General features: G+C 49.3%; 9 protein-coding genes across 11 annotated transcripts; 7 read left to right on the top strand and 2 right to left on the bottom strand.

Moving 5' to 3' along the window:
• The first annotated feature begins 21 nt into the window (after positions 1 to 21).
• On the top strand, positions 22 to 3,220 carry LOC136183556 (ubiquitin carboxyl-terminal hydrolase calypso-like). The gene is made up of 13 exons (XM_065970231.1): positions 22 to 128; positions 221 to 250; positions 303 to 357; positions 423 to 621; positions 700 to 819; positions 879 to 940; positions 998 to 1,152; positions 1,199 to 1,274; positions 1,398 to 1,481; positions 1,544 to 1,571; positions 1,622 to 2,143; positions 2,262 to 2,354; positions 2,477 to 3,220. The coding sequence occupies exons 1-13, from the start codon at positions 92 to 94 to the stop codon at positions 2,744 to 2,746; spliced, it is 1,731 nt and encodes a 576-aa protein (XP_065826303.1). The 5' UTR covers positions 22 to 91; the 3' UTR covers positions 2,747 to 3,220.
• LOC136183557 (thiosulfate transporter TsuA-like) lies at positions 2,815 to 4,701 on the bottom strand. The gene is made up of 8 exons (XM_065970232.1): positions 4,358 to 4,701; positions 4,123 to 4,301; positions 3,910 to 4,007; positions 3,715 to 3,848; positions 3,503 to 3,658; positions 3,348 to 3,432; positions 3,147 to 3,289; positions 2,815 to 3,093 (listed from the first exon to the last, which is right to left on the bottom strand). The coding sequence occupies exons 1-8, from the start codon at positions 4,640 to 4,642 to the stop codon at positions 2,887 to 2,889; spliced, it is 1,287 nt and encodes a 428-aa protein (XP_065826304.1). The 5' UTR covers positions 4,643 to 4,701; the 3' UTR covers positions 2,815 to 2,886.
• On the top strand, positions 4,179 to 8,160 carry LOC136183553 (protein FAM234B-like). The gene is made up of 3 exons (XM_065970229.1): positions 4,179 to 5,058; positions 5,120 to 7,166; positions 7,212 to 8,160. Exons 2-3 carry the CDS (start codon positions 5,716 to 5,718, stop codon positions 7,960 to 7,962), a joined length of 2,202 nt encoding a protein of 733 aa, XP_065826301.1. The 5' UTR covers positions 4,179 to 5,058; positions 5,120 to 5,715; the 3' UTR covers positions 7,963 to 8,160.
• Positions 8,059 to 10,030, bottom strand: LOC136183559 (putative RNA-binding protein Luc7-like 1). Of its 3 annotated transcripts, none has more exons than XM_065970235.1 (7): positions 9,876 to 10,030; positions 9,378 to 9,472; positions 9,104 to 9,313; positions 8,976 to 9,039; positions 8,841 to 8,920; positions 8,601 to 8,777; positions 8,059 to 8,454 (listed from the first exon to the last, which is right to left on the bottom strand). In XM_065970235.1, exons 1-7 carry the CDS (start codon positions 9,934 to 9,936, stop codon positions 8,191 to 8,193), a joined length of 951 nt encoding a protein of 316 aa, XP_065826307.1. In that variant the 5' UTR covers positions 9,937 to 10,030; the 3' UTR covers positions 8,059 to 8,190. The 3 variants fall into 3 exon arrangements, with proteins under 3 accessions (XP_065826307.1, XP_065826309.1, XP_065826308.1); XM_065970237.1 differs by lacking the exon at positions 9,876 to 10,030 and adding an exon at positions 9,703 to 9,752; XM_065970236.1 differs by lacking the exon at positions 9,876 to 10,030 and adding an exon at positions 9,532 to 9,723.
• A 13-nt stretch (positions 10,031 to 10,043) lies between these two features.
• Positions 10,044 to 14,093, top strand: LOC136183552 (TATA element modulatory factor-like). Its single transcript, XM_065970228.1, has 19 exons — positions 10,044 to 10,923; positions 10,982 to 11,032; positions 11,084 to 11,187; positions 11,240 to 11,357; positions 11,420 to 11,552; positions 11,604 to 11,700; positions 11,757 to 11,842; positions 11,890 to 11,951; positions 12,004 to 12,068; positions 12,121 to 12,172; positions 12,225 to 12,329; positions 12,385 to 12,477; positions 12,528 to 12,582; positions 12,639 to 12,740; positions 12,798 to 13,060; positions 13,117 to 13,200; positions 13,285 to 13,374; positions 13,431 to 13,598; positions 13,655 to 14,093. Exons 1-19 carry the CDS (start codon positions 10,081 to 10,083, stop codon positions 13,919 to 13,921), a joined length of 2,838 nt encoding a protein of 945 aa, XP_065826300.1. The 5' UTR covers positions 10,044 to 10,080; the 3' UTR covers positions 13,922 to 14,093.
• A 57-nt stretch (positions 14,094 to 14,150) lies between these two features.
• LOC136183554 (E3 ubiquitin-protein ligase ZNF598-like) lies at positions 14,151 to 16,362 on the top strand. Its single transcript, XM_065970230.1, has 2 exons — positions 14,151 to 14,419; positions 14,473 to 16,362. Exons 1-2 carry the CDS (start codon positions 14,159 to 14,161, stop codon positions 16,288 to 16,290), a joined length of 2,079 nt encoding a protein of 692 aa, XP_065826302.1. The 5' UTR covers positions 14,151 to 14,158; the 3' UTR covers positions 16,291 to 16,362.
• A 36-nt stretch (positions 16,363 to 16,398) lies between these two features.
• LOC136183558 (methylthioribose kinase-like) lies at positions 16,399 to 18,044 on the top strand. Its single transcript, XM_065970233.1, has 6 exons — positions 16,399 to 16,604; positions 16,738 to 16,867; positions 16,918 to 17,089; positions 17,152 to 17,389; positions 17,435 to 17,685; positions 17,735 to 18,044. The coding sequence occupies exons 1-6, from the start codon at positions 16,425 to 16,427 to the stop codon at positions 17,889 to 17,891; spliced, it is 1,128 nt and encodes a 375-aa protein (XP_065826305.1). The 5' UTR covers positions 16,399 to 16,424; the 3' UTR covers positions 17,892 to 18,044.
• Positions 18,045 to 18,086: 42 nt separating this feature from the next.
• LOC136183549 (uncharacterized) lies at positions 18,087 to 21,486 on the top strand. The gene is made up of 2 exons (XM_065970225.1): positions 18,087 to 18,623; positions 18,684 to 21,486. Exons 1-2 carry the CDS (start codon positions 18,092 to 18,094, stop codon positions 21,482 to 21,484), a joined length of 3,333 nt encoding a protein of 1,110 aa, XP_065826297.1. The 5' UTR covers positions 18,087 to 18,091; the 3' UTR covers positions 21,485 to 21,486.
• A 121-nt stretch (positions 21,487 to 21,607) lies between these two features.
• LOC136183550 (uncharacterized) lies at positions 21,608 to 25,187 on the top strand. The gene is made up of 3 exons (XM_065970226.1): positions 21,608 to 21,727; positions 21,779 to 22,201; positions 22,262 to 25,187. The coding sequence occupies exons 1-3, from the start codon at positions 21,652 to 21,654 to the stop codon at positions 25,069 to 25,071; spliced, it is 3,309 nt and encodes a 1,102-aa protein (XP_065826298.1). The 5' UTR covers positions 21,608 to 21,651; the 3' UTR covers positions 25,072 to 25,187.
• The last annotated feature ends 72 nt before the right edge of the window (positions 25,188 to 25,259 follow it).

Raw genomic sequence — 25,259 nt, 5'->3', positions numbered from 1 at the left:
CGTGATGCTTCCGGGACATTATCTCGGACGAAAACAAAGAGGGCTTTGGCCTTTGCCCTTAGCGAGAAGCCGATTCGTTTCGGTCTTCGTCATGAACAACGGATGGAGAGAACTGGAAAGTGATCCAGGTAAGTAATAGGCGCTCGGTAAAGAGCCGGTTCCCCCGTGGGGGCCGGAAAAAAAAGGAAAGACTGCCCGTAACCGCTACCTAAACGCGCAGGAATCTTCACTCTCCTCCTAAAAGCCTTTGGTAAACCGAACCCTCGTCGATCGTCACATAAACGTGAGAGCGAACCCTCTAGGAGTGACGGGCGTCGAAGTGGAAGAAGTCTACGACATCCACCACGAAATCGACGGGTAAGCCCGCGCGCGTTCACTCCGCCGCGCTCGTTCGCGCACTCGCACGCCGTTTCGTCGCGTAGGCCCGTCTACGGATTCATCTTTCTTTTCAATTGGGCCGCCACAGGCGAAGAGCAGGCGCAATCGCACGGAAGTCGACGCCGATCCCGACAGCCGTCCACGTCGGAAGCGGATCGGGTGCCGCCGCCGCCGCCGTCGTCGTCGTCGTCCGACAACGACGATTCTAAACAAATTGCAAATGACATGTTCTTCCCTCTACAGGTGCGAATAATTCGTTTTAATTAATTAATTAATCAATTAATTAATTGAAGCGTCACCTGCGATGGTTTTCACCTGTAGATTATTCCCAATTCGTGCGCCACTTTTGCACTGCTGTCTGTCCTACTAAACACGCCTGGAATAGACATAGGCGACGTTTTGACTCATCTGAAGGAATTCACCTATGGTTATGACCCCGAGGTATCATTCTATGCTCATTAATTAATGCAATATGAGAACTGACTGCTCTCTTTCTTTAGTCAAAGGGTTATGCTATTGCCAATTTACCGCAACTAAAGCTCATACATAATACATTTTCTGGGTGAGGATTTTTTACTGAACACTTTACATGGGCTCTAATTATTGAATTTGTTTTTAGACCCTGCTATCCTAGTGGTGACACTATTGTCCCGACGTCCAGTAGCCGAACGCAATGGCGCTCTCAAGCGCCCGTCTTTCACTTTTCTAGTTACGTTCCCATTGGCGGGCGACTTTGGGAACTGGACGGTCTAAAGCGGCATCCCGTCGATCACGGTACATTTGACCACTCTGAAATGGAATGAGTTGAGTCGTTATGTAGGACCGGTTGGAGAGGGCGATTCGTGGGTGTCGACGTTTCGAGAGGTGATAGCAAAACGATGGGAAAAAGAAAAAGGGTGAGCATTACCTATCCATAGCAATGTATTTTTTTTTCTTTGAAACCTTCAAACGTTGGAACCTAGCCTAGGTGTGTCCGTGCTAGATTAATTTAAACATTGCTCTGCTCTTTCTTGTCAAAGGGGAGAGCTGTTCAATTTGCTCGCCGTCAGGCAAGAGAAACTCTCGGCGGTCAAATCACGAATAGAGAGCGCAGAGCTTGAAAGGCGAGAACACTTATAAGTCCTACTATAGTGCATTTTATATGTGTGTGTGTGTGTGCCAGCAGAAGTCAATTAGCTGACCAAGTTAAAGAAGTAGGTGTATCTCTATTTTATCGTTCGCTTTCTCTATATAAAACTCGCAGCGTTTGGCCTGTTATCCTTACAAGGGCATCGACGGCGATGAAGACGGCGATGACTGCGCGTCGACGACGTCAAGATTCGGAGTTCGCGTCTGTCGCTTCCTTGAACGGCATCATCCCGCCGAGTTTCCTCACCTGCTGGCCTGCTGCGTCGGAGCCGAGGCGGACGGGTTGAAATCGAGCTCTTCTCCGGCGGAAACGGCAGTCGCTCACACCACAGTGACTCCACTATTGAAGATGCTAAATTCCGGAGAAGAGAAGTCAACTCCCAATGGAAATCGTTGCGACGATGAAGCGGCGGCGGCGGTGGCGGCGGCGGCGTCTTGCAGCGATAGTCCTCATGATGACGAGTGCACGTCTCAAAGCGACGGTCTTGTCTTGAGCGGAGAGAGACAGCAAAACGGTCAGTGTTCGTCTGAAGAGCCGGCTGTCGGCGACGACGGCGCGTCGGAGCAACGGCGCTGCGCCTGTGAACCGGCCGATTTATTTGCGTGGATTCGGACGTTCGTGAACGACGATACGAGGGTAAGATAGAAAGTACACGCAGAGCCTCTTCCTTAGAATAGAGCCCGTCACTCGCACAATTGCAATGATGCATCCCACTTTGCATAGACTACCGAAATCTTCTTTATCTTGTATGCAGCTCTTGTGCGACCGACTGTTGGCAATAAACCAGAAGTGCATCGCAGATGCAGAAGCGGTCAAAGAAGAAACGGCGAAGCATAGACGATATCAGGTAAATTTCGTAGATATGTACTACGCTGTGGCGTATAGCACGCATCGCTACGCCACTGTAGTAGATATTCTACACACACACGAACGCACTGCACACATGTATTGAGCATTTTTACCTATAAGATTGACACGAGTCGGCAAACGCACGACTATCAGCCGTTCATCGAAACCTTTCTCAAGCGCTTGCACGCGTCCGGTCGACTGAAACGCCAATGCGAAGCCGATCCGGATCTCCGAGCCGTCGTCATGCGACACGGACCGAAGCGATGCGTCGCAGCCGCCGCCACGACGTCAAAGAAGCGAAAGGGAACGACCGTCGACGACGTTTCGGCATCGTCGAAAAAACGGCCGTCGGTGATATCGGAAACCATAGCGACGAGCGACGTCGAGTGAGTGAGTGAGTACTATTCACGCCGCTGTGCGGAATTGTTTAATTAAAATCGTTTATAAATTCTTTGCACTGGATACTAAAGTTATTATTTATTGATACGATGGGGGAAAAGTACACGAAAGAAGAAACGAAGGGAAGGAACTTAGTTTGGCACGCTGAAATAGTTACCGTGGTAATGAAAGCCGTCCATGGCGAACGCAGTAAATATTCCACCGACGAACATGAACGGAACGGCGACGAAGGACATGGTGTTGAGCAGGGCGAGACCCGATATGCCGTGACCGCTCGTGCAGCCGCTGGCGAGACGCGAACCGAAGAGAATCATTACGCCGCCGAAGAAAGAACGAACCTATTCCGAAAAGAGACATTTAAAGAGGTAGAGTTTAGTTACAGTTTACGGACGGGGTTAAAGCTTTCAATTGGCGGGCTGGGATTGATGAGTAGGTTAGAGCTGAGTGCGGCGAACGCTGCCGCGACGATTGCGCCCATGTAGAAGAAGATCTGCCATACGTTGGCGAGTCCGTCCTTGCTATTCATTATATAGGCTGCGAAAGAGCGAGAGAGAATGAGGAAGATGAGCAAGGGCACGGGCGTGATGCTAACTTGATTTTCGGGCGATTTTGGGGATAGTGACGTAGATAAGACCGGCAATGAGAGACGTCCATCCCGTTGACGATCCCATGGTGTCCTTTAGAGAGAGAGAGAAAGGAAAAGGTTACTATATCGCCCCAAATAACTCTCTTTTCTTTTTTAAGTACTTTCATCGCTGCGACGATGATGAGTTGAATGCTTCCAACGGCGATTCCGCTCACGTATGGTGGCCACGTGGGGTCCGACAAGACGCGGATGGTTTGAACGTACTCGGACGTCGTGCAGTTGCTGGTAGACTTACAATACGATTGAGGATAAGGGTACTGAAATTAGGGTCGTATAAACGAATTCGATAGAGGGGCTAAAACGAGGCTCTTACGTCATGTTTGTACGGTAGAAAAATTTCGAGAACGACGACAATAGCGATGAGGCAAAGTGATATGGGAAAGGCAAGTTTCCACACAGGAACGTCGAACCAAGTTGTCAAATTCTGTTTTTGTTTGCCGAGACGTCCTGAAAAACGAAAAAAACATTAGGCGCGTCTAGCTGCGCTCTTTGGTATCTCATGTCTCACCAATCGGGTCTAGTTTATAGGACAGAAATGGCTCGAGAATGATGTAAAGAAGGACGCCGACAAAGCCGCCGGCAAGAACAACACCCGCGTAGTGCAATCTAAATAGTTGCGGGAGGCCAAGTCTAAGTGAATGAATCGTATACTCTCCCTCCCCTCTCCTCCCCCCTCCCCTGGCACTCCTCCAACGTCCGCAGACAAGGTAGTGTCACTCACCCGGTGCCAATCTGAACCGTGACCGTTCCCGGGCAAGCACCGCAAACAGCCATTCCCGAGCCGAGAATGATTGCGCCGAGACTGATCGAAAGGAAACCCTTCGACGGGCAAGTGGTGAAAGCGTTGACGGCTTCGTCATATCTGTTTCTCTTGAGGAGAGACACGAGTGTGAGCCATATCTGCACATTCAAAAGCATTATAGATAAACAACGATGGCATATTCTTTCTTATCGACCTGGCCCGTGGCTGTCGCACTCAGGAAGATTTTCATCATTGTGAATTGCTCCATTTTCATTTGACGAAAGATGACGTCTGGTATGTAGACGTTCGACTTTTGCACGAACCAACCGAAGATGAGCCCGGCGCTGATCGCCGCACCGGCGGCGGACCAGGTGAGTTTCGACTTGGTGGACGTTTCGCAGGGTGAGTCTGCAGTAGTAGCGGAGCCATTCGAAGACTTCTCCAAAGCCATTGGGGATGTGGGAATGAGATCCCTCGCTCGAAGCCGCCTATTAGTCATCTGTATGTCCGGTCCGGTCGTCTGCTGCACAGCGTTATGATTTCTGTTTTGCGTGACTACGTCATCAGATGCTTTAGAGCGTGACTACGTCACAGTAGGCTATACATAGCGTAACAGTACGTGTGTGAACGTGGGCACGTGCTACAAAAAGGACGACGAAAAACATTATTGGTGATCCTCTTTCGCTGGCAGTACACACAACAACTTCCTCGCTCTTTGGTATACTACTAACTTCCAACTACTCTCTCACTGTTGCCAGTGCTTTTTTGCAGCTAGGTGACCACAACAAATAAATTAATAATATTTGTTACATGGAGTATTCTATCACATGTATACCGCGTCAATTGTACGCCGAGTGTCTGTCAGTTCATACGGCATCTGTCGACTGTCGTACAAACTCACAACGGATTACGCTGGTGGGGGTATATGCAAGTTTTGCTGAAGCTTATACCGGGGCAATTTCAGTATTTAATGCAGCTAATTGGCTCGACGTGGGTATACGTGACGACGTCGTCGACGCACAGGGCGACGTTATAAAAATAGTCATGATTAGCCTCAGGCTATGCGGAGCAGGTGCTAGTCAACTTGAATTTGAAAGTGATTCAAAGAGGCAGGCTGTCCTGCTACTGCTAGTAAACTCAGCACCGTGCCGGGCCCAAAGGCTTTTCAATTCTAAGGTAACTGCGGTACGGTGGTACCCTACACGACGGACGCATACCTGTAAGTATAAAACGTGAGTTTCTATTCATCGCGTCGGGCATGGAGTGCCACGAATCTACTTCAGACTTAGTTCTTAGTGTAGTAAGGGCTGTTTCGCGACTCTTTTCGGTATATGAAGTCGTCAACAACTTTGAATGTGGGTTTCATGCCAAAAAGAGTGTCATTTTAGTGCGTCGTTCTAAACCAGTAACAGCGAAAATTGATCTAGAAGGAAATCTGCCTCGATTTACGAAGTTTCTAGGTCTAGTTGCGTCTTTTCAGGACTATGCAGCTGAAGGAAATCTTTAGCGCGAGTGAGCTCATTGCGCAGGTGGCCACATCTCTTCGATTTTGATTTCCACTCGTCGAACCTAATGGGCAACGCGACGACTAGAATCGGAAACGGTCGTGCAAAGCTCCTATCGGGAATCGATCGAGAAGGACTCGAAATGCGAGCATTCGACAAAGTCGTCGTCGACGACAGCGACGACAGCGACGACAGCGACGCCGAGCGAGCAGACAAATCTCACGACAGAGAAGAGCTTCTCAAATCGACGTCGCAATCGACAGCGAAAGCGAAACGCCCTAGTCGACTCGCGCCCGCGACGTCCGCAAAGGGAAAATGCGATTCGCGCTTGCGATGGGCGATTTTCGTCGGTTCGCTCGTCGCAACCGTTCTCTGTCTAATCGTTCTCCTCTATCTGCTGCCCTGCACGAAGCCCCCTTGTCGGCAGACACACCCCTCGCCCTCCCCGTCTCCATCGCGCGCCGCACCCTTTCGCTTTCTACACTGGGAAATGACGAAGTCGAATTTCAGCACCGAGTCCGCTATTCGTTTAATCGACGTCAACGACGACGGCATACTGGACGTCATCACCGGCTACGCATCTCAGTCAGCGAACACGGCCTTTTCATCGCTCGGATTAGACAGTTTGGAACCGTATCGGAAATGCGTCGACGACGTCATATCCGGCGGCAAATCGACATTCGAATTATGCGGCGGCGGCGTAGCGGCGTGGGACGGCGCAAACGGAACGCTGCTCTGGTTCACGCCGTCATATTCCGAAATATTCGCCCTGAATTGCGACGGCGTCGACATCGACGGCGACGGCGCAAGCGAATGCGTCGTCGCCGGTCGAATGGGCGTCTTCTTCGCAGTGAACGCGCGAACGGGCGACATTTTCTGGCACGGCGACGCGACTCTCGTCAATTCGTCGTGGAACGTCTACACGCCGGCTGCAGTCGACGATTTGGACGGCGACGGCGTGGCCGATCTTGTCGTGGCGAACGGCGGCAATCAGGCGTTCTCGCCGCACGAAACGAATCGCGACGCCGGGCAATTGTTCGTCGTGTCAGGTCGAACGGGGTTGGGTATAAATCGGCGACGATTTCTAATGCCTGACGGTAAGGAAACGTATATGTCACCGGTCGTTCTTTCGACGTCCGGCGGCGGCGGCGGCGGCGGAGACGCGATTATTCTCTTTGGATCGGGCGGGGAAACGGTCGTCGGATCGTTGTGGGCGATTCGACTCGGCGATTTGGCCTGCTTGGGAGCGACGTCGTGCGCCAATTCGCCGACGAGTCGCGAGTGGGTTTGGGGCCGTCGGGGCGAGGACGGGCGTCGGACGAGCGACGGTGTGCCACTTTACGAGTTGATTCGCGGACACCGAAAAGGCGTTATGGTGCCGCCCGTGCTCATCGATTTGAACGGCGACGGGAGTCGCGATATCGTCGCGATGGATTTTGAAGGCGAGATTTTCGCATTGGACGGACGCACGCGCGACGTCGTGTGGAAACGACGCTTGAGTGGAAGTCAGACGCACGCGTAAGAGAAAATAGTCATTCGTCTTTTTTTTACTTTTTTCCTTAGTTCGCCTGCTCCCGGTCTTTTTAACAACGACTCCGTTCCCGATTTGATGATTCAAGTCGGCGTCGGTGATTGGGCACAAAGCAATTTCACGTCCGCCGTCACATACGTTCTCGACGGGCGCAACGGGCGCACGTTGTGGTATCTTCGCACTCGAAAATACATCATGTGTTCTCCGATTGTCTTAGCGGGGAAAAGCGATTGGTTTCTCTTTTGGACGCGAGGCAGATACTGGTCCGGTACCGAAATGAAGAATCTAATGGGAACCCCATCCCCCCGTGCACGCCGTCATGACGTCGACAAGGCCCATGAAACGGGAGATCTCGAGCAGAAGGACTCGGCTGATTGTAAGGCAAACGAGTCCATTTTCACTGCGGAACTCTTGGCCTTGAGCGGCAGTCATCCGAATCCTATCAGGATTATTACGGACGTCTCCGTCGACGGTGGGAACGGCGATCCGAAACTCTGTCGCATGTTTCGACCTGTTCCCGTGGGAACGCCGTCCGTTGCCGACGTGAACGGCGACGGGCATCCGGAAGCGGTGATTGCAAAAACGGGGGTGAGCTTTACTCGCTACAACGGAAGATATAAGCACACGGATCTTCGAACGACGTTTGAGTTGATAACGTTGGCAAACCTGAGCGGGCCCTTTCTCCCAAACGCCGACCAACCGTGGAACGCGTACATAGGTAACCGAGCCGACAGTACATATACGAGAAAATTTATTTTAGACGAAAAAAACGGTCAGAATTAGGGCTCAGTTTGACCCCGAAGTGACCTTATCCTAGATCCTTTTCTACTTTAGAGAATGAGTGAGTGTCAGAAGCTTGCTATTAGAAACGAAGGACCATTTGCGAGTTCAAAACATTTTTTAGTGTGTATACAGACAGCTGAGCGGACAATGTTACTTCAGACAAAGAACAAAGATCACCATGCAAACTGTCCCAGTCAGCAGTCACAATTTCCCCTTTTTCCTTTTTCTTCAATAGTCGTCGCTGCCGCGACGTCGGTGTCGTCGCCGTTCCCTCGATCGCGACCTGGAGCGAGATCTTGACCGAGATCGTCGACTTCGGCGACGATCGCGGTGATCGCGGTGTCTGTGTCGATCGCGATCGCGATCGCGATCTCTGTCACGATCTCTGTCACGATCTCTGTCTCGATCGCGATCACGGTCATAATCTCTATCCGAATCTCTATCCCGATCCCTTTTCAGTCTGGCTCTTTCGCGCTTTTCGTTCACGATTGCCTACACGCCAAAGCAATACGTTTTACTTACAATGACCCCTACCCAATGCCTTATACTATTACACAGCTTAGACTACTACATGTATGAACGCGCAAACTACACTGTATGGTGGTTGGGGTCCCAGATAAAGTGGCACTCGCTCTTACCTCCAATTCAGTTACTCTGTTTCTGACATGGACATAGCCCATGTGCAGTTTTCCGCCAAAGTGATCTGCAAGACGACGATCGTTGTCGTGAAGGCTTAGATAGGCGGCGCACACTTCGCAGACGCGCAGTCTCTGCTGCTGGAGCTGGGACGGCGGCAGAGACAACTTGTAGTCGTCCTAAACAGGCGACGACGCCCCGCGTAGAAGCAAAACCCAGGCTAAACGCTAGTTAATTCTCACCTCGGCAATTCTTTTCTTATATTTCAAATCTTCGACTTCGTGCAAGAGTTCCATGGATTCTTCGACCTTGCCTTCTTCGCCTGAGACAAGTAATGGAGTAATGAAACGATTTCCTCATAGCTAAAAAGAACTAACCTAGTTTTTCCGCTTCTGCCAACTTCTTCCCAATCTGTTCACCAACATCATGTATCATGTCCGCCTTAATTAAGAAGAAAATGATATATTATTTTCGTAACTCTCTATGCCAATATTATCCCACTCACTTTGGCTTGGAGTTCCGGCGGCAGTGGATTCTCCTCGAGACGTTTCTTTCCCTGAGCGATCTTTCGATTGCACTCCTTCACAAAAGAACGCAGATTCATCAACACTTCCTCCTCGACTCGATAATCTTCGTCGTCCTTCGACGCCAATTTCTGATAGTCATCTCTCATGGCAACGGAGTGCATGAGAGGACACGTGCCAGCATCGACTTTCTGCAACACCAAAATCAATACACATATAATATAATCATTTTTATTTATCCAGATAATCGTTTACCGTATTTGTGAACATGTCGTGAAGGCAAATGTCCAAGAGGAAATTCTTGCACACTTCCTTGTCGGTAAACTTCATTGGCTTCGTTTGGACGGCACCTGCGCGTTCCCAAGCCAATTAGCCAATAACCCCCCGAGAATTAATAATGTTAACACACGTGACCCAGAGAGAAACTTGCGTGCAAAACGGCAATCTCTTCACAGATAATCTATAGTTACGTGGGCGGGGCTACTTACAATTCCCCCAAAAAGGCAGTTGTTTCTTCCTCTACTCTTATAAAAATCGGCATCACTTACGAACCGCCGTTTTTAGCTGGAAACGAACTCACCTACGCTAAGCTCGGTTTTTTTATACGATTAGCGACCGAACCCCCATTCCTTTCGAAAACAAAGACATTCGTTCAGCCCTAGTGGACGCTTCACGCGCCGGAAAGTGCGCGGCGGCGAGCGACGAATGCGAGAGCGTGTGCGACGGACTTCTCGTCGCTCTAAAGGAACTTACCGTCTCGATTCGTGCCCATGAGCTGGTCGAGATACGATCTCATCTGCTGTTGAGCCGACATGGCGGATAAGCGACGGTGAAAACGAGAATCGGAGACGTTTGCGAGCAAAATTAACGTGCGTTATAAAATTGAGCGAAGACACCTGTGCGCAAAACCTACGCGTAGGTTTTGCGCACGTAGTTCCTTTGATGTGGCGACGGCGAAATGAGCTGGTTCGACGGATCGGGACTGAAGAGCTTTGCGCTATCAGCCTTCAACGAGGCGCAGAAGCACATCGACAAAGTTCTCGACATACAAGAGGAGGAAAACGCAGCAAAAATGGCCATTCGCGACAAAAAGCAACGAAAAGACGATAACAAGAAAGAAGAAGTCTCAACGACAGCAAGCAGCACCAGAGAAAAGGTCGCTGTCACCTCTCCACCGTCTAAAATCGCCTCGTCTCCGACTCGTCGACCGGGAAAGAAGAAATCCGAGAAATCTACGACTCCAAAAAAAGAGAGCTCCGATTTCTCGTGGGATTCCCTCTTTGCCGACGAGCCGAAATCGTTGCCTACGCCAGCAGCGGAAGCAGGCGACGAAATGTCGTCGAAACGAGCGTCGTCACCTCGAAAACGCGTCGGTTCTCGAACGTCAGTCGAAAAGCGAGTGGAGACGCAAGTAGAGAAAAAAGTCGACGTCGCTGCCGAAAAAACGGAAGTGGAGATCCGGAAAGACGGTGATGACGTCATAACGATGAAGACGGATGACGAGCGTGCAATTGAGAGTGTAGAGAGCGACGCCGTTCTGTTACCTGTTAAAAAGGAGGAGGAGGAGGAGAGGGGGGAGGAGGAGGTTTCGGTGACGTCTGCCTCCTCTGAAATCGAAGGAATTCATCCAATGGAAATTAAAGATGAGAATAAAGAGAAAGAGGTCGAGGATGGGGAGGAAAGCAGTTTGAATGAAAGAGCTGGAGAAGATGAAAAAGAAGAAGAAGAAGATGAAGAACTCTCTGTTCAGGTGAAAGAAGAGATATTGACGTCTGATCCAATGCAGACTATAACTGACAAGGTTTCAATAAATGTGAAACCATTTTTGAGCGTATAGATATAGAAGTGGCTTCTTTTAGGTGGACGAAGCGGAGATCGATTCACCGCGGCCTGATCCTCCACAGGCTAAGGTACCAATAACCGCGGTAGTATATTAGACTGATTTATAGTATGTTTCCTAGGAATTGGATGAGCTACGCGAGCTGGTCGGGATTCGAGAGAATCAGCTCTTTTCCGCCAGGAAGGAAAACGTCGATTTGCAAGAGGCAAACTCCATACTGAGAAAGTTAGAAGACAGTCGTCTGTTCAATTCTCTATGTTGATGATTCTGCGTCTAGTCAACTGGCTCAACTGGAAGAAGTGAGAGCATCGGACAACACTGACATCGACCAGCTCACTAAGGAATTCACTGATCGCGTCAGTGCAACCGAGCGAAAATTCAAAGCAGCTGTTCAGGTAGATAAAAAATTCAATTCTTTTTTGTGTGAGTGCGTGTGCACTGACAAATTCGTTGCAAGGACCGCGATCAGCTGAGAAAACTCCTCCAGGAACAGGAACGAGACGCGAAGGAGAAATATGAGAGCGAGGTGACGTCGCTTGGCGTTCTCTTAAAGGAAAAGACGGAACAGATTGATGGGCTGATGAAAGAAGGTGAGAGATTCAGTTTTCATTTGTTTCTTCGCTTTGACTATTTCTGTTCAGGGGAAAATCTTTCAAAACAGCAGCTTCAAAATTCTACGGTGATCAAGAAGCTAAGGGCGAAGGATAAACAAAATCAGCAACTGGTCGAGAGTCAAAAGTCAATTTATTATGTGAACATTTACCGCGCTGGCTAATTTTACGTTTTCAATACAGTAATGACATGGAGAGACTCCAACAGGAAGTGAAGCTTCTCGAAGAGAATTTGGCAAAGAAGACTGAAGACGAGATCAAATATCAAGGCAAGGAGAGACAGAGAGGAAGAATTGTTGTAGCATTCTCTTCTTAGACGCTGTAGCGAAGTTGAACGAGATGTGCGAGCGACAGAATTCCGAATTGGTGTCATTGAGGGTTGGTGGTGACGAGTCAAAATAGAGAGATAACTATCATTTCTCAAAAATAGTCAAATCACGAGGACACAACGGAGAAATTTCGCGGACTTCAAATGAATCTCGATACAACATACAAGTAAGCGAGACGATAAAAGGAGAAAATTCTGATCTAAAAGAAACGTATATAGAGAGTTGGCGGAGCTGAGAAAAGCGCAAGCCGTCAATGAGAGCACAGCGCAGGTTGCTAGTTCAATGAGATCGAATTCCTTTTAGCACGTCCTGTTGGGTACAGAAAGCGGCTCTCGCCGCCGAAGTGCAGGCGAGAGAGGAGCTCAAGATTGCTTTGGATCAGCAGAGAATTCAGTCGCAGCGTCGAGAAGAGGCTCTGTTTGCGCAGGTCAGAAATACGACGTTTATAGCCTGTTTTCGCTATAGCGACGTGGCTCCTCCAGATAGAAGACCTTCAACACGGCATTCGAAGAGCCGAGCAACAGGCGGCGCGAAGAGAGGAGAATTTTCGTCAGGAAATATCCGACTTGCAGCAGGTGTGAGGCAGATGCTATTCATGCAATGGTAGATATATTGGCTCCTTTAGCGGTTGCAAGAAGGCGAGTCAAGAAATCAGGAACTATCGCAAAGCGTTTCGCTAGGTGTTTGCTCTTGTTGCCGCAGCTGTCTGTGGACATAATGACGTGTTCTTTCTCAGCTACCACTCCTCTGCTGCGTCAGATTGAGAATCTTCAAAACGCGCACAAATCTCAAGCGACGACTTGGGAGAAGGTGGAGAAGAATTTAACGGACAGATTGAGTAAGTAATAAACGAGAATTTGATTTTTGAGTCATTACCGGTCGTTCATCTCTCAAGGCGATTTAAATTCGAAAATGGTGACGATTTCCGAAAAGGAGCGTCAAGCGAACGAAAGAATTCTCGAACTTCAAGCGCGACTGCAGTCGTCCGATTCCCAATTGGCGTCGAATCGACAGGAAAAGTCGAGACTTGCCGCCCAAGTCGAGGTGCTCCAGGCGCGCTGCGAACTATCGGACGAACGCGCGGCAAAAGAGAAGGCTCGATGCGACACGCTTCAAGGAGAGCAAGTTCGACTATTGGACGACTTGCGACGAGAGAAGGTGGATTTGACTACGTGTCTTATTAAGGCTTTGATAATAGGTTTGTGTGTGGGTAGATTTTGCTGGAACAACAAGTGGACCAAGAGAAGGGAAAGACAGCTGCTTTGCAGCATAAACTCCTCACTGTATCACAGCAACAGGTAAAAATGGGATTTGTAAATATATAGTAGTTTGGTCTACTACGTAAAGCACAGTTGGGACGTTTCTTTGTTTTTCTTTTACAGGAAGTACTGATGAGTCGACAGCAGAGCACCCCGAGCACTCCTTCGTCGCCGTCGCCAGCCAGCGTGAAGTATTTGCGTCTCCCGAGCCAGGTTCGAGAAAAAATAGCGAATGATATTGCTTCTTTTAATTGTTGTTGATTATTAAGGGAGAAATTTTGGAACGGTCGCTGCATTGGGACGATGACACGGACGGAAGTCGTCCGCTGGGATCATCGTCAGCGATAGGAGGATCGTCATCGCCCGCTCTGCAGGCTGTCGTCGAGAATCTCCAGGCGCTGGTGAAACAAAAGGAGGGAGAAGTGCACAGCCTTCAGGTGAGACACGATTTTTATTGCGTTGCAGCCGCTTCGTGAAAAAAAACTTTCACCAGAGCGAAATGGTCAGATTGGAGAAAACGAAAAGAAGCATGGGCGAAGAATTGGTCGCCTTGACGACCAAAAACGACGAATTGGCCGAACGAGTCAGTTCGCTGGACGAAATAGCTTCAAAATACCAGGACTTGGAACAGCGGCACAACGCTGTCCTGCAAATGTACGGTGAAAAGGAGGAGCAAGTGGAAGAACTGCGTCTTGACTTGGAGGACGTCAAAACTATGTACAGGACCCAAATCAACGAATTATTAGCTCAGAAATCTTAGCAAATAGGTAAGATTATATAGTGTAAATGAATAGTCCTCAGAAGCTGCACTACTTTGACCACGGCCTCACCACGAAGAGAGCTTAGAGATTTTTTTTCCAAAGTTCGCTTCCTTGTTGAGTATTTCCAGCTACTTCACGTGAGGTGTACCTATTTTTAAAAAGTCTACGTCATCCGATTGCGCGTTCACCCAGCAATCCGCGCATGTGCAACCAGGGATACTAGACAACACAGAAGAATGGCTTTCTCAGCGAATAAAAAGACGCACAAGCATCGTCCGAACCTATTTCGCGGCGTTAAAAGAATGCCTTCTAATCCGAAAGACCCAGAAAGTCCAAAATCGCCCGTAAAGGAAATGACGTGTGGTCTGTGTTGCGACGAGTCGCCCTTCTTCGCCGTGGGCCCGTGCAATCACCCCTTCTGCCACCGATGCTTCGTCCGTCTCCGAATTCTCGTCGACGACGACAACTGCCCCGTCTGTCGTCAAGAACTACCGAAAGTGAGAGAAAACACGCCTGCCTTCGACGAAAACCGAAATAGTTTCGTCTCTAGCCCGTTCTCACGCGAAAAATTCGCGACTACGACTCCTTCGTCGTCGCACCGTTTCAACGCGATCCCCGTCTCGGCGACGCCTATCCGCAAAGCGACGACATTCGCAACGCGTGCCATCATCTTCTCGATCATCCCTGTCCGAAGTGCGATCATCAAGCGCCGACGTTCGCCCAACTCAAACGTCACGTGCGCACCGAACACGATCGTCGCTACTGTCTATTGTGCGAGAAGCACTTGACCCTCTTCACCAGCGAACGAGTCTCGTACACGCGCGACGAACTCGCGCGACACAATCGTCGCGGCGGCGGCGGCGACGGTCCGGACGCTTCGTCGCATACGGGTCATCCGCTGTGCCGTTTCTGCGATCGGCGTTATTTCGACGACGACGATTTGTTGACGCACTTGCGCAGGGATCACTTCTTCTGCTATATTTGCGAGAAGGACGGCGGGCAGGATTACTATAAGGATTTCGTCGAGTTGAGACGGCACTGCAAGGAGGCGCATTACGTCTGCGAGGTCGGGACGTGCGCGAGGGAGCCGTTCGCGAGCGTTTTTCGCAATGAGATGCAGCTTAAGGCGCACGTGGCGAGGGAGCACGTCAAAGGGGGAAAGGAGGCTCGCATTATGAGGATTTTGCCTGTCGAAGTCAGTTTTAATGATCGCCGTGGGACTGGAACGTCCGCTTTTAGTCTAGAGGACGAGGAAGCGGAGGAGGCGGGGGAGACGACGTTGCGGCGGAGGGAGTTTGCGAAAGAGGAGAGATCGGCGAGCAGAGGAAAGGAGAAAGGAAATCAGAAGAGGGGTACCAAAGTGGCAATGAAGAAAAAGATTGATAGGGAGGTGAGGGAGGAAGCGAGGCAGGAACGGAAGCACGAGCTAAAGGAAGTGAAGAGGATTTTGAAGGAAGAAAGTGGCATGAAGATTCAATTAAAGACAAAAGAAAGAGGAGAGGAAATGCCTTTTGTTGAAAGCAGTGGTGAGATGAAAAACGGGAAAGCTAAGGCTAAGCCGTCCACTGCCAAAAACGTTCCACCTTTGGATAAGAAGCCCGATGCTCCTTCTTTTTCTGACACTGCATTGCCAAACGGATTTCATGATGAAAATGAGACTAGTGCTAAATTGTTGACAGGTAAAAAAGCTTCAGCTGCTCCATTGCTTAATGGATTTCATGATGAAAAAGTGAAGGAAAATGTTAGTGTTAAGACTGATTTGAGTGGCAAAGACTTTCCCGCTCTTGGTGCAAATGTTGAAAAGGCTGCTGCAGCTGCTGCGTTTGGAGTTGGATTTTATAGTTCGTGGCGTCCTGTTCCCGTTGTAAATGATAGAGACTATCCAAGCCTTCGTCCTTCAGCACCACCACCTGGAATAGAAAAGCCTGTGAGAAAGGTACTCCCACCGCCAGGTTTTCGGTCCGCACCACCATCTTCCACTGAAAAGAGTGATGACAAAGGCGTCGTTACCAAGGACACGTTGTTTCGCGTGCTGCAAAACGACGAGGATAAGATGAAGACGCTCAAATTGTGGTCAGGATCGTTCTTGCAGGGGGAGCTGTCGGCTGACGACTATTACGTCAAATGTTGCCATCTGATTGGCATGGAGACATTTCATTCCATATTCAAGGGGCTCGTAGACACGCTGCCGGATCCAAAGAAACGCGCCGAGTTGATGCGAGTGGAACAAGATGCGAGGAAACCGGTCGCTAATGGGAAGTGGGTATCCAAGAAAAAAGTGGGATATCTGAGCGAGTTTCCATCTCTACCTGGCAAAGTTGCTACGGCAGATGCGAGTTCATCAGCCGGACCTTGGCGAAAAAACTAGCATTGTTCATTTAGTAGTCTGTTAATTATTTATTGTGTTGACGTTTATCCAACACTGCAAATTAAAACCTCACGCGATGCGCAGCGCTTAGAAATGCGGATTAATTAATACCTTGGTGCTCGTCACGTGTTTTCATGGAGAAGTCTCAACTGTTAGAACTGCTTAGTACAGCAGCGCCTCGAGCCGGCAAGCTTGTCCCGTCGACTTCGGACGTATCGTTCGAAGAAATCGGAGACGGAAATCTCAATTTCGTGTACCGTTTGTCCACCGAAGCGACGAGCGTCATTGTGAAGCACGCACCGACGTATATCCGAGTACGAAAACGTGTCTAGGCACGCGTACGGGTCTCTTGAACTGCATTGACTCCTAAAACTGCAAAAACAGAGCGAGGGCGTGGCCTGCGATTTCCTTATTACCGGTAATTAATTAAATTGTTCTGCGTCATAGTGTCTCGGTCCCTCGTATTCTCTGACACAAGATCGACTCGAGTTCGAATACAGATGCTTGGAACGATTTCATGCGATTCAACCTGGCTCGTGTCCTCAACCCTACTACTACGACAAGATCAAATCATCTGGTACGCTAATGCATCTAGTGACGTCGTCACCTTTTCTTTTTTCCTTTTAGTTGTTATGGAGGATTTGAAAGGTCATCGCATTATGCGTTATGATCTGATGGAAAGCAAGGTCAATTTGGAAGCTGTTCGTTGCGTTGCCAAGTTTGCAGCTCACATTCACTGTGCAACTTTATTGGCGGATTTATCCGAGAGCGATCAGGCAATGCTGCTCAAAGACTTCGAGTAAAGGATGTGTGTAATTGGACATAAGGATCATGCATGAGGATGTTTTCTTTTGTTTGTAGAAATCCTGTTATGGTTCAGCTGACAAAAGACTACATATTCACCAAGCCGTACATTGCAGAAGACGAAACGAATTTATGCAATCCGGCTCACAAGGACCTCGTCGACGCTATTCGACAAAACGAGACGATGCAGAGTGCGATCAAGGAGCTCCGGAGGAAATTTGCTGAAGAGAAAACGTGCCTGTGTCACGGTGATCTCCACTCGGGTTCTATCATGGTCAAGGAGGCATCAGCAAAGGCACAGTCTTTAGAACCCGTCTGAAATTATTATCTATTTATATAGGTAATCGATTGTGAGTTTGCTTTTGTTGGGCCACCGGCGTTTGATCTCGGTCTTCTGTTGGCGCATTATGTCATCTCTTATTTGGCTCACTGTACAAAGGAGCATCTTAATTCCGAATATCTTCAACTGATGCTGCAAGCCGTGGAGCTGACTTGGGATGAATACACGTCTAATGCATCCACAAAGCCGGAAGAGATACCACGATTCATGGAGGAAACATTGGGATTTCTCGCTTGCGAAATACTTCGAAGGTATGAACAAACAAAACAGAGAGACGATGACTGGATAATTGCTCCATAGAGTCATTGGGGCGGCTCCCGTTGCTGACGTCAAAGGCAACACGTCTGCAGAGAACCGCATTCTTTTGATCGGGACAGCTATACTGGACGGCAGTCAGAAAAAGATTCATACAGTTGCAAAACTTATCGCAGAATGCAAGCGAGTGGCGGAGAAGTAGAAAGGCGCGCTGTACGCGTATCTGTGTGTATCCTGACTTAACTACTTTCAGTTCTGGTACACATTAGCTAAAAGTACTACTGTACCCACTTTCAGTTGAATAAGCCCCCCGCGGCGTCTGGATGTGAACTATTAAAAGAGCGACGTTCCCGGACTACGCGTCAGTTTTGCTCCACAGTGCAGCAGGTTTAGAGCTTCTCGATGGACGAGAGGAGAGACGACACGCGAGAATCTCACCGAACGACCAGCATTTTGTCCACCGATTCGGGCTTGGGCGAAATCGTCGGAGGCGGCTCGTCGCAGACCGAGACCGACGTTTACATATGCCACGGGCGCGCGGACGCGCAGGCGGCGTCCGATCTCTACCACGCCCTGAAAAAAGATCACCCGGGCATCAGGGTATTCTACGGCGAGGAATCGATCGACTGGGGACAGTCGACGATCGCGTCGATTCAAACGCATCTCGCCGTCGCGCGTCTCGCCGTCGTTCTCGTTTCGAACGAGTCGCTTCGTTCGTTCGATCATCGGCTCGAGTTGGATTCGCTGCTCGATCGGCAGCGAAGCGAGGAGAAGGAATTTATCCGCCCCGTACTTATCGGTCGCGTCGACGCGAAACCCTTCAAGGCGACGATGCCGTTCATCGCTACGCTTCGTTCGCTCGAAATCGACGATGATGCGACCGGTTCGAAGCGTTTCGAAGCGCTGTGCGGACACCTCATAAGTCAACTGACAGGTTTGTTTTTCGTGGGGGGTGGGGGAAGATGACGCATGACCTTCCTATTTGTTTATCTAGATGCTGAACCGGAATTTCGACAACGCTCGCTCAGCATGGATCGCAGCAACGTGCCACTCCTTCCTACGCTCTGCGATCGCAATCGAATCTCGTTCGATTTGATCGAATGGCTCGAGACGAAAACGCGAGGAATGCGAGTCGCGGGCGCGAGAAACGCCGCCTATTCGGCTCCTCTCGCTTTTCTCTACGGTCTTCCCGGCATCGGAAAGAGCGTCGTCGCCAAGGCATTCGGCCACAAGGCGTACGATCGCAATTGGCGCGTCGTCTACGGAGACGCGACCGATTGCGAATCGGCGCATGCGCTCGGCGAACGAATCGTCGACGCTCTCGGCCTCGATCCCTCGTCGGTTTCTCCGCAACGCGCTCTGGTCAAAGCGTCTCGCGACGGCGAACGAGTCGCGCTCATACTCGACGGATGCGATCGACTAATCGAGACGAAAACGAGCGAATTCGTCGACTTTCTCGTCGACGCGCTCCAAGCGCGACGAATAATTCTCAAAATTCTCGTGACGTCGCGAACGCGACTCTATCAGAATCGATTCGACGACGTCGTTTTCGACGTCGGTCCGCTCGAGGCGAGCGACGCGGCGCAATTTCTCGAGCGGCAGATTCGGTCGGAAATTCGCGCGAGTCAAGCCGATAGTCTAGCGAAATATTCGTGCGGTCATCCCATGCTTCTCGATCATTTCGTCGAGCTCGTCAATTCGAACGCGACGTCGGCGATGAAACTCGTTCGAAAAATCGCCATGATGAAAAAGAAAAATTCGGTTTGGCTCGCGCTCGAGCAGCTTCTCACGAAGCCCGTAGCGCAGCGAGATCGAGTCGATTATCTGTTTTGGGATTGCTTGCAGCGCGCTCTAGGCGGCGACGACGACGACGACGACGAGAGAATTGCCATAGCAACGGGTCTTGCCGTCTTTCCGGGCGACTTTAGCGAGAGCGCTGCCGAGGCGGTTCTCGGCAAAGAGAGAATAGTCAGTTTTATGGCTGATCGAAGTCTTCTGCAGCGATTGGACGGAGACCGATTCCAACTGAATCCTCTACTCAGATCGTATCTAAGTCACTTGGCTAAGACTCGATATGCTGACCTCTATCGGAAAATGAAAACTCGATACTACATGCACTACGTCGAGAGGTTGAAGCAATTGAGTTGTCAGTTTTTCAAATGCGCCGAACAAGCGCTGAACAAGTACGACGTTGATAAGCACAACTACAAGAGCGTGTTCGTCTGCTCTCCCGTACCGGGTGTCTTACATGAATCCTATATGGACACCATACTTCGTCTGAATTACTTTCTGAAATTTCGACTGACCTACGACGAATTAATTACTTTGTATAAAAAGTGCATTGATCTCGCCGTCGGAAGAGAGCAGGCGACTGTGAAAGCTCGACTTCACATCCTATTGGCCGATGTCTACGTTCGCCTAGGACGCGCCGACGACGCAATCGAAGAATTGGACGAGCCGAAAAGAGTTTTCAAGGATAGTGCGAAGGACGGGCACACGCTCGCCTTGGCGTCGTGCTACGCCACGCTGGGAAACGCTCATCGATCGAAGGGCAATCTCGTCGTCGCGCTCGTGAATCTTCAGAAGGCGAAAGAACTTCATGATCAAAAACCGGAGTTGGATAACGAGTGTCGCGTGTCCGTACTGCAGGCGTTGGGCGCCACGTACGCGCATTTGAATTTTCACCCGAAGGCGTTGGACTACTACGATAAGGCTCGACGCATCTGTAAACGACGGCTAGGGCAGCGCAGTAGTCAAGACTATTCGACCTCTCGTCAACGTAGTCAAGACGATTCAGTCTTTCGTCGATCGAAGCTGCTGAGCCTCGTTCGCGGAATTCATCCGTACGCTGTTGAAATGGAGATGAGCATCGCCGAATTGAAGGCTCTGTCTGGACAGTACAAATCCGCTATGACTCACTTGAATGAAGTCATACGGATACAGGAGAGACTCAAGGTCGAAATCGTCGCGTCGTTTTTGGTGAGCTACACAGAGGGAGCCTTATTGTACTTGACCGGTGAAAAGGAAGCGGGTGTTCGTCACATGGAGAAGGCGCTGGCCGTCTCGTCCGGTTTCATACGTTTTTTCATTGGTTTCACTTTGGGAAAGCTGCAGTATAACCAAAGGCAGTTCGTTCCCGCACTCGAAAAGTTCGAGATAGCGGCGGATGTAGCGGACGCGCTTAACTGTACCGACGGTGTCTACGTCGAATTGTTGGTGTACGGTTGCATCGCGGCGAGAGTCGCTGGAATAGAGGATAAAGCGTCTCGTTTTGAAGAGCGTCTGCGAAGCGTTTTTGGTCAGACGGCTTGGGACGAAATGTATTCTCCGGTATTGAACGTTTCCGCTGGATCGACTGTAGTCCCTAAAGCGAACGAGTTCTCGCTGTTTTACAATCAGTTCTGCTGTCGCTATCGGTGTCTAGTAAGAGCCTGCTACTACTCGGCCAAGTTTCCGTTTCCTGACCCAGGAAGGTGTCGGTTTCCGTTGTCCGTTACGCTGGATCAGACGGCGACGGTCTCAAGCGTCGATTTGCCGACGCCGTCAGCGGAACCAACAACTGATTTTACGCAGAGTATAAACTGGATGAGTTTTTCTCAGAGTCGTATAGCTGAAGCTAGTGACGATGACGACGACGATGACGACAACTTTCGGAAAACAGATGGTTCCTCTCAGACACGATGGTCTGTGCCTATTAGGGAGATCTCAATCGATTCAAATGAATCTAGTATAGATTCTGTCCCTGAGTTTCTTTTTAAGAATGGAATTTCTCGCCCAAGAAGTTCAACGAAATAACTACCTATTACTGCTGCTGTAGAAAAATCATGATCACATTGGTCAATATGAATATCTAAGAGTCAGTTGAAAATCTGTATTTCTATGGTTATTGAGTAGAAGTTGACCACGTGAGAGCACGTGATCACCTTCCATGAAAGGAAATATGCTCTGACGTAGTACTTGTGATGACGATGGCTACTCGACTACGAAGCGGAGCTCTTTTGCGGCCAGAAAGTGGCTTTTTCAGCTCTTCTGACATTGGTTAAAGTTTGAGATATAACCGGTTCATCCATGCTCATCTTTTTGTCACAGACTGCGACGTTTTTCTGAGCTATGACGAAACCCAAACGGGAATCAAGTGGGCGTCTCATATTTACGCCAGTCTGAAGCGCCGGTGCTCCGGAATAGAAGTCTTCTTGGCGCCCTACTCTGTTCACTGGGGTCAATCAGAGCTCAAAGCCATTCAAGAGAACATCAATGCCGCTCAAATGGCACTTGTTTTCATCTCCAAGGAGACGGCGCGTTCGCCTCGTCAGGAGATGGAGCTTGCCGCTTTGTTACAACGACAAATGAAGTCAAAGCTATCAGTTATTTATCCGATTTTCATTGGAAGTGTCGACACTGACACCGTGTGTCAAAAGTGGCCTTTCTTAGGCGATTTAAAAGCTCTTCGTCTCAATTCGGAAGACGATGCAGAAGAAATTTGCCGAAAAATTGAAAACGAAATGAAACCTAGTAAACTTCTATCTGATAAATATGGGAATAAATGAATACAATTTAATTATTTTTGTTTAGCACGTAGACCATTGATGAGGGAGAGTGGGACGAGAGAAAGTCACTGGTCCTGGCTTCCTCCTCATTGCAGGCGGCAGGCCTTAAAAGCAGATATTTTGGCTTCATTTTCCTTGTACGACATCTGCTGTCTGTTTGGACTTCCCGGCATTGGAAAAAGCGTCGCAGCCATAGCCGTCTGTCAGGCCTGTTTAGACCAAGAATGGAAGATCCTTTACTTGGACGTGAGCCGTACTGATTCCTCCTGTCAGCTTAAAGAGGAATTTCTCCAGTCGTTAGACTGTGAAAAGGAAACCAGTCTAAAGCAGGCTCTGACGAATGGACTGCTGTCGTCGAATCAAGATCAACTGGTCGTTCTTGATGGAGCTGACCGTCTCATTGACCAAGTTCATTCCGGTTCCGAGCCAAATCTACTTAAATTCTGCACTGACATTCTTCGGTATTCTAACAAGACGAAACTACTTATCACATCGTGCTCCCAGTTGGAAGTTCCGTGTATTCGAATGAAGAACCTGAACGTCAATTTGCTCGACATCAACGAATGCAAAACGTTCATTCAAAGCGAGTTTTCCACCTATAATAGCGATGACGTTTGTGCAACACCAGAGCAAGCAGCCACTTTGGCAAAGATCTCTCAAGGTCATCCCATGCTCCTCTCTCACTTCATTGCCTTGATCAAGTATAGAAGAACGTCGGCTAGGGAACTCATTCAGAAGATGACTACCATTCGTCCAGAGCCGTGGAAGTGGCTAAAGAAGGAACTGGACAAATTGTTTTTAGCTTCTCAGTACCGAATAGACAACCGCTTCTCAACGGCTCTAGAAAGTCTGGGCGGCGAAGAAGTTCGAGTAAAAGCGCTGTGCCTCGCCGTTTTTCCGGGCAACTTTACCACAGAGGCGGTGGAGGCAATTGTGGACCGAGACATTGGAAACATTCTCGCACGAAAGAGTCTGCTTTTTCGTCAGGACGACGGTCGGCTCTGCTTGAATAGCGTCTTTCGCTGCTTTCTCCACATGTTGGCAAAAGAAAAGGAAAAATCATGTCAACTCAATGACACGAAACGACGCTACTATCGCCACTATAGCCGACGCCTGAACACGATCATCCGGCGCTATTACTCGGACGAAACGGGGTCCGCTTTGAGAGAGTATGCAAATGACAAGCACAATTTCGTAGCAGTATTGACATGCGACCCCGTGCCATCGGAATTGAGCGGAGACTTTGTCGACATCGTTCTTCGAGCGGAACCGCTGCTGAAACTGTTTCGATGGTCGTGCGACGATCTGCTGAAACTGTACGACTTCTCGCTGACGCTTGCAGACAAGCTGAAGTCCTTGTCGGATTGTGCTCAATTGCGAATACGAAGAGCGGACGTTTGGGTTCGTCAGGGACAGCCGAAGGACGCCGTCGATGAATTAGAAGACGTTAAAGCAATGCTTATTGCTGCAGATGATAATGAGAGTCGCCAAGCATTGGGATCGTGCTATTCTTCGCTCGGAAATGCGTATCGTTGTCTTGGTCAATTGATTAAGGCATCGAAGTATCTCGGAAAGGCGAAAGAGTGTCTTACCGGCAGGATGCAAATTGAACGCTTGGTCTCTACGTTGACTGCACTGGGAGAAACTTACGTTGATCAGGAAGGCAAAAAAAAGGAAGCTATGGAGTCATATCAAGCGGCGTTGAGTGTTTGCACCAAACTCGGCGAAAAGCCGAGAAGCTTGGTATCACCTTTGGCGCAAAAGGTCGTTAAGAAATTAAAGGCTGATGTGAGGGGAATTCATCCGTGCTCCGTCATCGTTCATTTGCGAATAGCTGAGTTGAAGGGACTGACCGGTTGCTACAGCGACGCCCTACGGCACTTGGACAAAATAGAGGCACTTCAGAAGCAACTGGGACTTGACGTCGTGTGCCGATCAATCATTTTTTATACTCGAGGGGCTCTCGCTTACCAGGTGAACCGAAAGGAACAAGGAATGGCTCTCATAACCGAGGCTTTCCAGTTGCGTCCTGCCGATCCTCTTCTGCGTTTTTTTATTGGATACACTCTGGGTAAGCTTTTCTACAAAAGGAGGGAGTACGCAGCGGCGTTGCGTTATCTAAAGGAAGCTGTCAAAGCGGCAGAGATGACATTTTACGGCGGAGACGGATACGTTATCTCTCTCGCCTACTGCTGCTTTATTAGCAAGTGGAGAACGAGAGATGATAACGCATCAATGTTGGAAGAAAAATTCAAAGTCGTCTTAAGCTGTTACGCCGACACCAAGGAGGAGGAGACTAGTTTTCTTGCCCAAGCGAATGAAATGCTAGAGGGCAATTGGGAGAACAAAGATGATCCACATGTGGACGTCTGTTGCTGGTACTATGATCGTTTCTGCTGCAGACACGGCTGCCTTGACATGGATTCCTTGACAAAAGGCGTCTCCTGCATTCCACTTCGCGATCGTCAGCGGTTACGAAAACTCCCAACCGCGATGAATTTGGCGGAGGTGCCGCCAAAATCATTGCCAACTCCAATGGCAATGAAAGAAGACCCAGGTCTTGGAAAGTCACTTGACAGCTCCATTGATGAAGAGGATCTACCTTCTCTTGAAATGATCACTAGAAGACGATCCAGTTGCAAGGGGCAACTGATGTTAGAACGAGCTTTGTCTAGTCCGGCTCAGCCCGACTCAGTCAAACTTGCTGAGTCAAGGAAATGGGCTCGCATTGAAGGCAGCCATAGTAGCCGCCGATCGTCTATTTTGAAACTTGGTCTAAAAAGAAGCAAAACCCTGCCAGAAGCTCCAGAAACGAACGAGACTCGCAGCGCTTAGTAATTATAGTTAATTATTAATTTTGTGTTGGTAAAAATTGAACCGCTCATTCGCATGTGCGTGAGACCATAGATCGAGAAGGGAATATTTTAAAATAAAATTTTGGGTGCCTCTTTTCTACTTTCACGCGCAAGCGACGTAGTCTACGTTGCGTGCTTTACATGTTTGCTTTTGTCTGATGCCCGTAT

Source organism: Oscarella lobularis, chromosome 2, assembly GCF_947507565.1.
Source record: "Oscarella lobularis chromosome 2, ooOscLobu1.1, whole genome shotgun sequence".
Lineage (NCBI taxonomy): Eukaryota > Metazoa > Porifera > Homoscleromorpha > Homosclerophorida > Oscarellidae > Oscarella > Oscarella lobularis.
The sequence above is the reverse complement of the archived record's forward strand: the minus strand, read 5'-3'. Positions and strand labels throughout refer to the sequence as shown.

Bases quoted from the DNA above. Each gene is read 5' to 3' on its own strand.
- LOC136183559 (XM_065970235.1), bottom strand. From the start codon at position 9,936: ATGTCGGCTCAACAGCAGATGAGATCGTATCTCGACCAGCTCATGGGC. The intron at 9,473-9,875 runs GTAAGTTCCTTT...GGGAACGCGCAG, and splicing joins CATGGGCACGAATCGAGACG to GTGCCGTCCAAACGAAGCCA. The intron at 8,455-8,600 runs GTAAGAGCGAGT...TTTGGCGTGTAG, and splicing joins ACAGAGTAACTGAATTGGAG to GCAATCGTGAACGAAAAGCG.
- LOC136183552 (XM_065970228.1), top strand. From the start codon at position 10,081: ATGAGCTGGTTCGACGGATCGGGACTGAAGAGCTTTGCGCTATCAGCC. The intron at 11,033-11,083 runs GTACCAATAACC...TATGTTTCCTAG, and splicing joins CTGATCCTCCACAGGCTAAG to GAATTGGATGAGCTACGCGA. The intron at 11,188-11,239 runs GTTAGAAGACAG...TTCTGCGTCTAG, and splicing joins GCAAACTCCATACTGAGAAA to TCAACTGGCTCAACTGGAAG.
- LOC136183554 (XM_065970230.1), top strand. From the start codon at position 14,159: ATGGCTTTCTCAGCGAATAAAAAGACGCACAAGCATCGTCCGAACCTA. The intron at 14,420-14,472 runs GTGAGAGAAAAC...TTTCGTCTCTAG, and splicing joins GTCGTCAAGAACTACCGAAA to CCCGTTCTCACGCGAAAAAT.
- LOC136183556 (XM_065970231.1), top strand. From the start codon at position 92: ATGAACAACGGATGGAGAGAACTGGAAAGTGATCCAG. The intron at 251-302 runs GTAAACCGAACC...CGAACCCTCTAG, and splicing joins TCTCCTCCTAAAAGCCTTTG to GAGTGACGGGCGTCGAAGTG. The intron at 2,144-2,261 runs GTAAGATAGAAA...TCTTGTATGCAG, and splicing joins TCGTGAACGACGATACGAGG to CTCTTGTGCGACCGACTGTT.
- LOC136183558 (XM_065970233.1), top strand. From the start codon at position 16,425: ATGGAGAAGTCTCAACTGTTAGAACTGCTTAGTACAGCAGCGCCTCGA. The intron at 16,605-16,737 runs GTACGAAAACGT...TCTGCGTCATAG, and splicing joins ACGCACCGACGTATATCCGA to TGTCTCGGTCCCTCGTATTC. The intron at 17,090-17,151 runs GTAAAGGATGTG...TTTTGTTTGTAG, and splicing joins ATGCTGCTCAAAGACTTCGA to AAATCCTGTTATGGTTCAGC.
- LOC136183550 (XM_065970226.1), top strand. From the start codon at position 21,652: ATGACGATGGCTACTCGACTACGAAGCGGAGCTCTTTTGCGGCCAGAA. The intron at 21,728-21,778 runs GTTAAAGTTTGA...TTTTTGTCACAG, and splicing joins TTTCAGCTCTTCTGACATTG to ACTGCGACGTTTTTCTGAGC. The intron at 22,202-22,261 runs GTAAACTTCTAT...ATTTTTGTTTAG, and splicing joins TGAAAACGAAATGAAACCTA to CACGTAGACCATTGATGAGG.
- LOC136183557 (XM_065970232.1), bottom strand. From the start codon at position 4,642: ATGACTAATAGGCGGCTTCGAGCGAGGGATCTCATTCCCACATCCCCA. The intron at 4,008-4,122 runs GTGAGTGACACT...GCAACTATTTAG, and splicing joins ACGGTTCAGATTGGCACCGG to ATTGCACTACGCGGGTGTTG. The intron at 3,433-3,502 runs GTACTTAAAAAA...CTCTCTCTAAAG, and splicing joins TCATCGTCGCAGCGATGAAA to GACACCATGGGATCGTCAAC.
- LOC136183553 (XM_065970229.1), top strand. From the start codon at position 5,716: ATGGGCAACGCGACGACTAGAATCGGAAACGGTCGTGCAAAGCTCCTA. The intron at 7,167-7,211 runs GTAAGAGAAAAT...TTTTTTCCTTAG, and splicing joins AGTGGAAGTCAGACGCACGC to TTCGCCTGCTCCCGGTCTTT.
- LOC136183549 (XM_065970225.1), top strand. From the start codon at position 18,092: ATGGACGAGAGGAGAGACGACACGCGAGAATCTCACCGAACGACCAGC. The intron at 18,624-18,683 runs GTTTGTTTTTCG...TTGTTTATCTAG, and splicing joins CCTCATAAGTCAACTGACAG to ATGCTGAACCGGAATTTCGA.